At 32.6% G+C, this 13,493-nt stretch overlaps 1 protein-coding gene across 3 annotated transcripts in view; it reads left to right on the top strand.

Moving 5' to 3' along the window:
- The window catches only part of Duox (dual oxidase), a 211,724-nt gene extending 202,644 nt beyond the window's left edge, over positions 1 to 9,080 (top strand). For all 3 annotated transcript variants that reach the window (XM_089636693.1, XM_089636691.1, XM_089636692.1), the window contains exons 23-29: positions 109 to 326; positions 1,031 to 1,145; positions 1,236 to 1,419; positions 2,596 to 2,755; positions 3,528 to 3,683; positions 4,561 to 4,689; positions 5,390 to 9,080. In XM_089636693.1, the coding sequence (XP_089492819.1) occupies positions 109 to 326; positions 1,031 to 1,145; positions 1,236 to 1,419; positions 2,596 to 2,755; positions 3,528 to 3,683; positions 4,561 to 4,689; positions 5,390 to 5,518 (1,091 nt within the window). In that variant the 3' untranslated portion in view covers positions 5,519 to 9,080. The remainder of the gene's footprint in view (positions 1 to 108; positions 327 to 1,030; positions 1,146 to 1,235; positions 1,420 to 2,595; positions 2,756 to 3,527; positions 3,684 to 4,560; positions 4,690 to 5,389) is intronic.
- Positions 9,081 to 13,493: the final 4,413 nt, after the last annotated feature.

Below are 13,493 nucleotides of genomic sequence, written 5' to 3'. Positions count from 1 at the left end.
AATTACTTTCTCCCGTTTTTACAATTTTTTGGTTCTGAAGTGTTCTGTTGAAAATAAAATAAATACATCACATCGTAAAGAATCAACCACCTGATTTTTCCATTTCAGGAATAACTGGAGTACTCCTGTTCATAATAATGGTGATAATCTTCGTTTTTGCGCACCCTATGATCCGAAAGCGCGCCTACACGTACTTCTGGCGTGCGCACTCCCTCTACGTGCTGCTGTACGCGCTGTGTCTTGTGCACGGACTGGCAAGACTCACCGGCGCGCCTCGGTTCTGGATCTTCTTCTGCGGACCTGCTATCATCTATGCTTTGGATAAGGTTAGTTCCGTTTCCTAAATATGACACCTCCATTGACTCTTCCCTCTTGAGGTCTTCGGGGAACCAAGAGGGAGTGGAGAGGGAAGCTGAGGTCACTCCTCTCTTGTAACCCAAACAAAGAGGGACTTCCTCTGGGAAAAACGTTACCGCTGCAAGATTCACCAGGGGATCATCTATACGCGAGAAAACAGTGCCCCTCACGAAACCTGGAAAAAACTCAAAGGAATGGGGAAAAATTAGACATAGCACAACCGGCCCATTGCCCGAGTGCTCACGGAACTGTACAGTGTACATATACCGTGTTCGCTTTTATATATATAATTTATTTTTTTGAAATATGTGTATACATGACAAGAGCCTAATGACGTGTCGGTTCTCTTGTGTGAACCAAGTTTCTGGAAACGTTTACTTGACCTACATTAAATTATGTTTTGTCACTGTAAAAGTCGGAGATGTACTTTTTTACAAGCTTTTTCAAGCAACCTAACCTAAATTTACATTAACTTTTAAGCTTTACTTACTTAATTATTCTCGTACATTTATACAACTAATACGGAAATTTTAGACTTTTCGAACTTTACAGCAACATGAATACTGCACTCTTGCAATGCCTATATTGCCTATTCTGTGAAGATATGTTTGCCAGCAATTTGCAATCGATAATTCTTGTCTTGGATAATAGTACGTTCTCTTTTTGTCCACAGGTTGTATCTCTAAGAACGAAATACATGGCTCTCGATGTTATCGAAGCTGATCTTCTGCCGTCAGATGTAATCAAAATTAAGTTCTACCGTCCACCAAATCTAAAATATTTATCAGGTACATTTTTATACCTCATATCGAATAATATCCATAAACTTTCATATCAATTCATTTAATTACTAAATCTTAAATATGAATTAATTTTAGGGCAATGGGTGAGATTAGCGTGCACGGCCTTCAAGCAAGAAGAGTTCCACTCTTTCACGCTGACGTCGGCTCCTCATGAGAACTTCCTCAGCTGCCACATCAAGGCGCAGGGTCCCTGGACTTGGAACCTGAGGAACTACTTTGATCCTTGCAACTTTCAGCCAGAAGATCGCCCGCAAATAAGGTACAGGATATTGAATTTTGTCTCCCGACTAGTTAAGACTTCTCATAACATCGAACTAGCAAAAATACGATTGATTTCTGAAACTTAGAGAAAATTTTCGACTTTTACGAGAAGCCAAACGGTCAAATACCAGAATGCAAACACCGATCACAATAATAATCATCTCTAATGTGTCTGATTTAAAAAAAAAATTAAAATTACCATTTTGGTGATTTTCTCAACCACCATACTTGGGTCATGCCCGTATCATAGTAATAGTGATTTATATAATAATAAAAAAAATATATATTTTGTAGAACAAATAATAAAATATGAGGGAAAAAGACATGTTAAAGTAAAACAAAATAAAAAAAAACATATTATTCTAGAAACCATATTAGAAATAAAAATAAAGATTAAACTGTTTGATAAAAAGATATTTTAAAGAAAATAGAAACCAAAATCAAAATATTAAAAGTATTAAACTACATGCTAATAAATTATACATATTAATTGTTATCATTTTTTTTTTCTTTAACACATGTTAATCATGGTACTACTGAACATGGTACCAGAAATTTACCTATTTACGTTAACATTTGAATAAAATGATGGTGAAACCTTTTTTTAAACAGTTTTAGGAACTTATGTGTTCTTTGACCCTTAGAAGTCGAGTAATATTTTGTAAATATCTTGAAAACCAAAAATAATATTTTAAATAATTGACACGTATCTACAATGTCGACGTTTTACTTTGAAATTTTCATGGATAATATTGAAATACGTTTAAAACTTCTGAAACCTAACTCTATACACTGTACATTCCAGTGCACCTGAAAGTAATCATGATTTCACTGAACTGCTATTGTAATTGGTCGAAACCTAAGGGTTAAAGAAAGCTCTTCCCCTTTCAAATAGCCAATGTTGAACACGAATAGTAAAAGGGGATAAAGAATTATTTGACTTTACATCGGTGTTCAATGCATCGTATATTTTAGGAGCGATGAACTAGAATTGTTAAGATAACAAATATAAATATATGTGTTCTTGTATTATGGTGGACGGATAGCAGCTCTCCATCTATGATGTAAGGCGCTCTGTACCACTGGACTACATCCAGGACGAGAGTTTTCTTGTATTACAGAAGCGCTGACTCGTTCTGGCATAATAATTATATGTGTATCGTTTTATCTTCAGGATCCAGGGTCCGTTCGGCGGCGGTAACCAGGACTGGTATAAGTTCGAGGTAGCTGTGATGGTGGGCGGAGGAATTGGAGTGACCCCATACGCCTCTATCCTCAATGACCTGGTGTTTGGCACCAGCACCAATAGATACTCGGGGGTGGCGTGTAAAAAGGTACCTACATTTCATTTACAAATTTAAATTACTACATATCTCATGTTCGAACAAGATTACGAAAAAACAATTTTCACGGTACAGATTTTACATATAAAAAGGGACAAAGCGTCCAGTGCCGGATCCATGAAATCTGGCACTCTGTGCAGTAAGTACCGATGCTCCCCACATTTTTTATTCACAGATTAAAAATTCAAGCTCCCTAAAAAAAACTATCTTCTATCGAATCTATGTTATCGAACTTGTCTGTCGAATATTCTATATTTGAATGTTGTACTTTATGTTCCCAGCATATTGAATACGATTCCATTGCACGAGCGACAAGAATACGCATTGTGATTGGTTATTGAATTTGGATCGCATCCATTGGATGTAAAACACACGATAGAAAAATGGACCTTACTGTCGAATAAAAATAATAGAATTCGAGAAAAAATCCGTGACAAATTGTAATATCAATACCAAATTTGAAATGGTCAAGTGCACACAATACCCGCGGTTCGAGAGATGAGCTGAAATGTTGGTGTTGCCAACGTATATTAATTATCCCATGTTATGGGTAATTTTAAAATGATTGGCGCCTTTTCAGTGATGGGTGCCAGGTTTTTTGCACATTTTTGAATGTATGGTAGATCCGGCACTGAAGGCACCACATCATTATCTGTTCAACATATTTCAATTTTTATCCAAAAATTAAATTAATATTACAATGCTTTTAGGCGAGCAGAAGACATTATATGATAGATTCATGAAGAACCTTTTCATTTTACAGGTTTACTTCTTGTGGATTTGTCCATCGCACAAGCACTTCGAGTGGTTTATCGACGTGCTGAGAGACGTGGAACGCAAGGACGTCACCAATGTCTTAGAGATACACATCTTCATCACGCAGTTCTTCCACAAGTTCGATCTCAGGACTACCATGCTGGTAAGTCGAGACCTCTTCAACTCTTTGTTTTGTCTATTATTAGTGTAGGTGACCGAGTATGTCATCAAAACACTTTTAATGACTCTATATCACCTTTTAAAGGTATGTTTAGTTGTCATTTTGATGAAATATCATGGAACCGTGGTTTCCACTGGTAGCGTTAGGGACGCTAATGTATTGTAAGCTTTTATATTGGGATTTTGTATGTAACCAGGGGTTGATACACAAATAAATAATCTAAGCCTCATTGGCGAAATAAGACTCTAATAACGGGGGTTCGCCCGACGCTAACATTTTTATTATTTCTGATGAACGTATTACTAAAATCTCAAATATTTCTAGAGGGATCCCTATGGATGTAAGTTATTTATATTATTAATAAACAGGACTTTACTATAAAAATTATTTTGTATAAAATATTTGGAAAATTAAAAAAAAAAACGTTTTTCAACCATATAATTAGCGATAAGCAACAGATTTTATTTTTCTAAGCGTTGAATTAGTAACTTCCCGATGGATCTCTTTAGAAACATTTTAGGTTTTAGTAGTACCTACGTTCATCAAAAATAATTAAAATAAAACCCCACGGAAAGATCGATTTTCTAGGCTCGTTAGGGCAAAGTCGACCGCAGGTCCGTCTATTACGCCAGGCCGCGCGCCGAATATTGTTTTGACACTACTTCATCACTTATAATGTTAACCGGGGGTCTCTCCATTACACCTCAGCCGCGCATCGTTTTTTTTGCGCACAACTATTTCACTTACGTTGTTAAGATTCTTGCTTTATTTTAGGACATTTTCTCGTCTTAAGATGCCTCTGTAACAAATTATCTGCTTTCTTTAATATATTGATTAATTATTTTATTTTTGTTTTCAGTACATCTGCGAGAACCACTTCCAGAGGCTATCGAAGATGTCAATGTTTACTGGTCTGAAAGCCGTCAATCACTTTGGTAGACCAGATATGTCCTCCTTCCTCAAATTTGTACAAAAGAAACATAGTTATGTAAGTATAATTGACGACCGTATTGCTTGTAATATTTCTTTAACCTAACTCTAGGGTTCAACTCAACATTTCTAACAAAATTATCAATATTCTTATAACATTTCAGTATTGCTAATGCAGGCGGTCTACCACGCGCTATGATTTTTGCTGGCGCAGTTTTTCTGCGTGGAGCCTGAGAGGTGTTTCATATAAATTCAAATGCAACATTGTCATCAAATAAACAATCAGCGCCATTTTGCTTTTGAAATTTGAAAGTTTCCCGTTAAACAGCGATCAGCTCAATATAACAGCTGTCGTATTGTTATGATTGTCACTGAATACAATTTGGCATAAATCTGAAAAAGGTGTTTGACGGGGACCTTTCAAATTCAAAAAACAAAATGGCGCCAATGAAAATGTAATATTTCAATTTCTGATGAAAATGTAATATATCAATTTCTGATGATAATGTAATATTTCAATTTCTGATGTCAATGTAACATTTTAATTTCTGATGAAAATGTAATAAATCAATTTCTGATGAAAATGAAATATTTCAATTTCTGATGTAAATGTAACATTTTAATTTCTGATGAAAATGTAACATTGAAACACCTAAACATAAAAAAGTAAAAATGAAAGGACAGTAGTACCGAATCCAGTTGTATTTTTTATCAGTATAAGGGAATGGTTTACGATGATTTATTTTGATTGATTGTAGGTGTCCAAGATCGGCGTGTTCTCCTGCGGACCGCGACCTCTCACCAAGAGCGTGATGTCCGCTTGTGAAGAGGTCAACAAGGGTCGCAAGCTTCCCTACTTCATCCACCACTTCGAGAACTTCGGATGAAATCACCCAACTCCCAACACCACAAAACCAACCATCAATCGAACAACCACTCGACCTTACTTACTGAGGCTGATAGTATCAAAGACCGTCTTGTACTGTTACACTCAACACTCATACATATTTTTTATTTTATATAAAGTCCGCATTATTTATAACTATTACGTTCTTATAGGTAGTTTTCCGGAGAGCTTTAAAAAATATTTTTTAAATTTCCATTTTCAAAACAGTTATCGGCACTCCACACTGTGGACCAAATCAATAGTAAAAAAATAAAAAATGCAGCTCAACATAATTAAAGTTTGAAAAACGTTTTTAATTAAAATGATTTTATATTCGCGAAAAATGTCACTTAAATAACATTTTAGTTGACTGAATTAATTACTTAAATGTTCAGAGTAAAGAAAATAGTAATAGAGCTGATTTTTAGATTTTTGGCTTAGATCTATGACTGAATATGATGTCCCTAGTACACGTTGACCCTAAGCGTTGTGCCAACGTGTACTAAGGGCGTTAGATTTTGCATTAATTGAGCCGTTAATACACATTGGAAAATGTAAATCTAATAAATATTATTGTCTTACAACAAAAATACGGACTCTGAATATTCTCGCTTGTGTATCCCAAATTATCGTTGAAAAAAATAAAAGGCGTCTTTTGGTGGACAAAAAACTTTACTAATTAATTTCATTATTTAAGGCCTGTTGTTAATTTACAATTAATTCTGGAATTGCAGTAAACCGATGAATTTTGATTTTAAAAAAGATTGGAAAATCCTCTTTCAGTTTTTTTTAACATAAATGTTATGACTGCAGCAAGGCGACCGGTCAAATGTTTGTTTAATTCAATATTTTCATGGAAAATGTGATAATTGTTGTTTTACGAGTGTGATCTTAGTTCGGAGTGTTGAGTGTTTCTGGCTACTCAAACATTAATATATTATTAAATAGTATGCAGGAATTGTATTGATAGTGTTCACACTGCCTTTGCATTGTATTGAATTGTATTGATAGTGTTCACACTACCTTTTCATTGTATTGATAGTGTTTACTGCCTTTGCATTGTATTGAATTCATTCTTGTTTGAGTCGATAAGGTGTGCTCTAGAAGTCAAATATAATATTATTAGAGAGTAAATAAATTGTAATTTAATGTAACTTATTAATCTAGTGTAATGAGAGACCGGGGTAGAATATTGTAGCTCGATTGGAATATACGGTTAAACATTACAGTAATATAAATGTACATTTATTCTTTAAATCATACTCGTATATCCCATATTTCTTTCTCCACACATCGTAAATCCCACTCAACCGTCGTCAACATTAAATCAAACGTTGACAGACCGAATCGGCTGTTAACGGAGTGTGTTCAAATTTAAAAAATCGAAATGTCGCTAGTTGCCCATTTGAAAACGACGTCATAAATTAATATTGTAAATATGCAATGATTATTTAAAATTCTTCGTAAAATATAACTTCTGATTGAAAGAAATCGTGATAAACTTATCGTTATTGTATATTAATAATTATTCCACCGCATGCTTAATACGCAACAAAATTAAAATTGCACTTGGTTTCTACTCAATTACTACAAGAAACAACTATTTATGTCGAGGGAGAAGGCAAAAGATGCATTAAAGTTCCATTTTTTTTCAATCAAAGATATGTTTGTAGGTTAAAACGAACAACTTAAAAACCCGTTCTGTTCATGTTTTATATCTCCCCTGACTTAAATAGTTTACAGTAGTAATTAAGTTTAAATCAAGTGTTATTTTGTGAGGAGGAATTCGTCGCAATGTTTTTTTCATCAACGTAATATGATATTTATCTTAAAAAAAGTATTAGTATAGGTACCTACCTACTTAGAATTTATCACAAAATTAAATTCTTTTTTAAAAATATTCAGTCGATTCAGTTTTCAATAAATATGTCTAACTTTCAACTGATAAAACGCGACAAATTGTTTGTTGTGAAGTCTTCTAACTGAAACTTCGTTATTTTTTAGTAAAAACGTGCGTGAAGCGGAATTCGTTGCTATAATGTAAAAATAAATGTTTTGTTCATCAACGTAATATGATATTTCTCATCACAAAAGTATTGTGGGTACCTACCTACTTAAAATTTAATTCATTTTTTTGAAATCCTCAATCGGTTCAGTTATCAATAAATATGCCTAACTGATAAAATGCGTCAAATTGTTTGTTGTGAAGTCTTCTAACTGAAACTTCTAACTGATAAAAAACGACATATTGTTTGTTGTAAAATAGCACCCAATCAGATTCCTAATGATGTGTCAGTTAGTTTTCGTCGTTGTATTTAGGTGATGAGGTGTTGTGTAACTAATTTCTTGAAAAGGAATTGTGATGTGATAAATACTATGTACATAATTGGGGGCGAATGGTTCTAGATCAAATCTGTTTGTGTATGGAAGAATACTCTGTGCTTATTATGATAATACTTAATCAAAAGTATTATTCAGGTATTTAATTTAATCAAAGAAGGAAATATTAACGACTCTCGAACGAAAGATGTGAAACAGAAAAAAATTCAATTGCATCTAGGAATGGAAACCAGGCAAGGAAGAGGTCCTTAGTTCAATCCTTATATGCGACTGAATCTTTTCTTTCTTTTCTGTTTCACATCTTTCTTTAAAGAGTCCTCAATATTGTATTCAATGATTAATTTTTACAGTTTGAGGTTTTACTCTTTAAGTTATTCCACTATAAAAAATATTTAATTTAGTTCAAGATATAATAATTTACTGAAATAAAATAAACTCAAAAATGATATGTTTTTATTTTGAATTGATATCAATGAAGAGTGCATCATGTGAATATTTTATGGTACGAATAAATTGTGAATATCTTATGGTATGAATAAATTGTGCATATTTTATCTTCCGAATAAATTGTGACTATCTTATGGCAAACAAGAAACTTCAATAGATATAAGCATATTTTTTTATTCAGTCAACACGTAGACAATACCATACTTGATAAACTGAAGTTTTTATTTTTTCTTTAACTAACGCTGTAGAGGTAACATCCGAAGGCAATATTAATATATAAGGACGACACTGCAATTGCAGTGCTTCGTACCGTGGGTGGGCACAATTCTTCAACACTGCAAATACAGGGGTCCGGCCCCACGGGGTTGAATAAAAATTATTAATTTTCAAAATATTATCAACCACTAACGTATATATTCAAGTTTTTATTATTATTGTAATGGCCAGTTTGCCTCCTTATAAGAATCCAGGGTTATTTATTTGACCACTTACAAAAAACTTCCCTAAATGTTAAATACTCGTACTGTGGTGATTTAAAAATATTGTTTGCTCGGGTTCATTTTAACTTCGTTTGAAAAAAAGAAAAACGTTTCTTACGAAAATATTCCTATTTGAGATCTTAAATGTACTACTTCATTCTTAACATAAGATGCACTAGACAATACCAACAACCATAATATAATATATTAATTGATGTGTCATCATTTCTTTATGTAAAATGTATTTTATATTATTGTGTTCATTTTTATGTTGTTCTTTTATAATGCTCACCTGATTGAGACAGAAGAGTCATCATTGAATAATAAACTATATGTTTTCTACCTTGAAATATAATTTTATTTTTCTAGACCATTGTTCCCATGCGAGAAGATCCTTATTGACAATTTATTTAACAATATACGTACACCTACACATTGATAAGTATTGCCATGACGTCAAGGCGCCAAAAAATAAGTACCAAAGTCCCACGGTTTGTCGTGTGGATACATGTTTAAACTAACTAACTATCCATCACGTTGTTTCCCCAAAGGGTTTTGGATAGTATTAAATCATAAGTTACATGATACTAACTTGTACGATGATAAGAACCCTTTCAAACATGAGTCATGGTACAAAAATTATGTGAGAACAGATAAACAGTAATTTTAGTCCAGCTTGAACCTTCCTCGGGGTTTTATAAAAACATACTGTAATAATTACAGAATTAAAGTGCACTAGCTGTATCCCGCACGCATTGTTGTGGCTTAGTCTGACTGTGTAGATGGAGAATTAATATCGCGTTCTGCTTTTACGTCATCAGATGGCACTGTTTTATTTTAAAAAGCATGTTGTACCTGTCACAAAAAAACACACTCACATCTGATTGCAACGTTTTGTCAAAACTTCAAACCAATTGGTAAAGAACTTTCGGAGATTTGAGATTTTGAACAAACGAACATTTACATTTTTATTTATATAGAAGATATAGATTATTTTAGAGCCTTCGTGGCCGCCGGACGCGTCCTAGAACGCGTCCTCCAACTGTGTTTTTTTTAGCATTTACAAGGGAAATGTGGCAACATCCCTTTTAGATTATTTTTAAAATAAACACTTTAAATAGACTTAACAACCAGTTATTAAAACTTAATAGTAATGAGATTCGAGTGCTGTGTGTTAAAGTGAATTTTATAAAATTTTGCTCAAAAATAATCGGCATTCGCTCGCAATGAACGAATGTCGATCGGTAAATGCACCCCAGATGTTTTCAACGGAATTCTCGGAAACTCTGACGGCCCTAGCAAGTGTTTCGCTAAGCCCAGGGTAATTTAGTATCCCGACCGTCTAAAAAAAATTGACCGAAATATAAGAATTTCGAAAATGCGTACCATTTTCATGCCATCACTGCGCACAGGTCACGGACTCTATTCCCATCGAAATCACATTCAAAACGCATCCGGTTGCAGACTCCATGAGATTTGGTTTTGAAACACTTTCAGTTTCATTTGGCTCCCTACTTCACAATCTGTAACCAAACGATTTCATACTGAATCTACCACGACCTCAGGGCTGCGACAACCATTCTGCACTTGCAAATAGAATCCAGGTGATCTATCTGAATTTTCATAAATTGGTGCTCTATAAAGTGACCAAAATTTTAAGACAATCGTTCGCCAGAAATTGAAATCCCGAAAATAAATTTTTATTTTATTTTTATTTTTTATTAATAATTTTCTTTTGTTACATGCATAAAAATATAATTACATAAATCAAGTATTACAAAAACAAGTATTACATTATTAAAATTATTATAGTATTACAAAAAGCATTTCATTTACAGGTAAAGAAGGTACTATAAAAAATAAAAAAGGTAGCTTTAAGATAAGAAAAATAAAATGATACAATTAAATAAAAAATATAATAGAATAGTATGCATATATACCAAAAAAAAATCCCACATAGGCATCGCCAGTTCGTGGGTATACTTATTTTGTTTGGTGCAGTTTAAAAAAAAATAATTCCGTTTATACAAAATTATAATTAAGAAAAAAGGTTAAAAAATAGAAAAATTAAGGATTTGTAAATTTACAAAGGTAGGATGTTATGGCAGGTAAGTATTTGTGTCAATGGTAGTGATCCAAGTCTTTATTAAATTTTTGTATATGCTGTAAGACGATATATTTTTAGATCTAACTTCTATAGTCTGATAGAGTGCATTGTAGATTTTTGGGGCAATGAAGAAAGCATGTCTCTGCGCAAGCCTAGTTTTGCATAGTGAAACCTCATATGCATTATTTACTCTACTGCTAGAACGATTTTCGTTTTTTGTAAAATGTACATTTCGTGAAAATATATATTTCAGACATTACATAAAGTAAATTTTTCTTATATCTAAGAGTTTAGCTTCTTGAAATAATTGCAAGGAGGGGTAGGTAACATCTTTTTGCAACATTATTTTTAGTATTAATTTTTGAGCTATTTCTAGCGGCTTAATGTGTTTATTATAGATACCCCTCCATCCAATTATTCCATAAGATATTGATGATTGTACCAATGCATGATAAACCAGTTTCATTCTTTTGATATCAACTATGTTATTTAATCTTTTAAAAATGTAAGTTAAATACCTAAGTTTATTTACAAGCTTTTCTACGTGATTTGTTCATTTTAGTTGGCTGTCTATAGTAATTCCTAGGTATTTAACTGTGTTCCCCGAATTCATTTCTACACAGTTAGAACACGAAACAGGGTTGCAAGTATTGTTATAAAACCTTATATTTAGGTGAGTTAAGGGTGCCGTCATTTTGGTATTATAAAATGGAATATAAATAGTTTTTTCACAGTTCAGGGTTAGAAGGTTTTGGTTTAGCCATTCTTTGACAATGGATGTGCACTTATTTGCATTTTCAGAGACTTCTTTCCAAGATTTACCATCAACTGTGATTGCAGTATCATCAGCATACGAGAATAGTTTTCCCGGAATACTGATATTACACAGATCATTGATATAGATTAGGATCAATAACGGACCGATAACTGTTCCTTGTGGAACCCCATGTCTCACAGATTCTGGTTTACTAATAATATCACCAATTTTTGTACATTGTCTGCGATCAAGTAAATAATTTGTTAAAAGTGACAGACAATTATTTTTAATTCCAATATTATTGAGTTTTCTAATCAGTTTATTATGATTAACTGTATCAAACGCTTTTTTCAGGTCTAAAAAGATTGTTAAACTTTTCATATTTAAGTCAAGATTGGTGTATATATTTTTTGTTAGATTAAATAAAGCATCATCTGTACTAAGACCTGTTCTGAAACCATATTGATTTGTGGACAAAAGTGCATTTGATTCTAAAAACTCTAGTACTTGTATTTTAATATTTTTTTCTAATATCTTTGCTAGTTGGGATATTAGCGATATTGGTCTGTAATTGTCTAGTTTAGAAATTGATCCAGATTTATGTATTGGTACAATATTGGAGAGTTTAAATGCGTCTGGGAAAACATTTTTTTCAAAGCAGGAATTAAAAATGTGTTGCAAAGGCTTCGAAATGTATTGTTTAGTAGACTTGATAGCGATGGCGCTCAATTCATCTGGACCATTGGCTGTATTTGTGTTAAAATTGTCAATGTGTTTTATTATATCAGATTCGGTAACACGTTTAAATTGAGATAATTTAGGAGAATTTTCAGAGTGTTCGTCCATTTGAGTGGGTTGATGTATATGGTTTTTAAATGCGGGGTTGTTATTTATTATATCTGAGGCAACATTTGTAAAAAAATCATTGAATTTATTTGCAATATTTCTTATATCGGTTATGACTATTTTATCATCTGTAACAATTTTTTCAGGGAATGTTTTTACTTTATGTTTTCTATTTGTTATTTCATTTATGACTTGCCAGGTTTTTTTAGAATCATTATCAGCTTTTTGTTATTGTTTAATATAGTACTCATGTTTACATTTTTTTATAAGAATATTGTAAAAATTTCTATAAGTGATGTATTGCTGTCGTAAATTTCCATTAGGTGGAATATTTTTTGCCATACAATAGTTCTCATGATTTTTGTAAATTTTGTACAGTTTATTCCTGTGTTGGCTTGCAATTATCAATCCACGCGTGATCCATGGTTTTATTTTTTTATGTTTTCTTCTAGGTGTTGATGTTGGTTCAAGACTATTCTTGATATTATCATTTAATATTGAATAGAAGGTGTTTAGTGATTGATTTGGGTCATCATTGGATAAAACTGTGTTCCAATTTTCTTTTTTTAGAGAACTGTTTAGGGTTTGATAGTTAATTTTATTTTTTCCCACTTGTTGTTCTTTAGTTGGATGATGATACTTTAAGGTGCTATGGCCGTAAAAAGTTGGGAAATGATCGGTTATATCAATTTTTAGGACATCTGATCTAGGTATAAAAATTTTATTGATTTTGAGAAATATATGATCAAGACAAGAACCGTATCTTGTAGGGCTATTTATATAAGATAGATATCCTTCGCTATATATAACATTAAGATATTCATTTGCAATTGGGCTTAGGATAGAATGTTCTATGTTAATATTTATATCCCCTACTATAAACGAGAAATCTGATTGGTTGCAGTTATTTTCGTTTATGTAATATTTTAATTCTGTGATAAAAGATTTAGAATCTAAGGAAGGGGAGCGATAAACAGCAATTATAGAGTATTTTTTATTG

This window comes from Hesperophylax consimilis, chromosome 10 (genome assembly GCF_061612785.1).
Source record: "Hesperophylax consimilis isolate HC1 chromosome 10, BYU_Hcon_1.0, whole genome shotgun sequence".
NCBI classification, from domain to species: domain Eukaryota; kingdom Metazoa; phylum Arthropoda; class Insecta; order Trichoptera; family Limnephilidae; genus Hesperophylax; species Hesperophylax consimilis.
The sequence above is the reverse complement of the archived record's forward strand: the minus strand, read 5'-3'. Positions and strand labels throughout refer to the sequence as shown.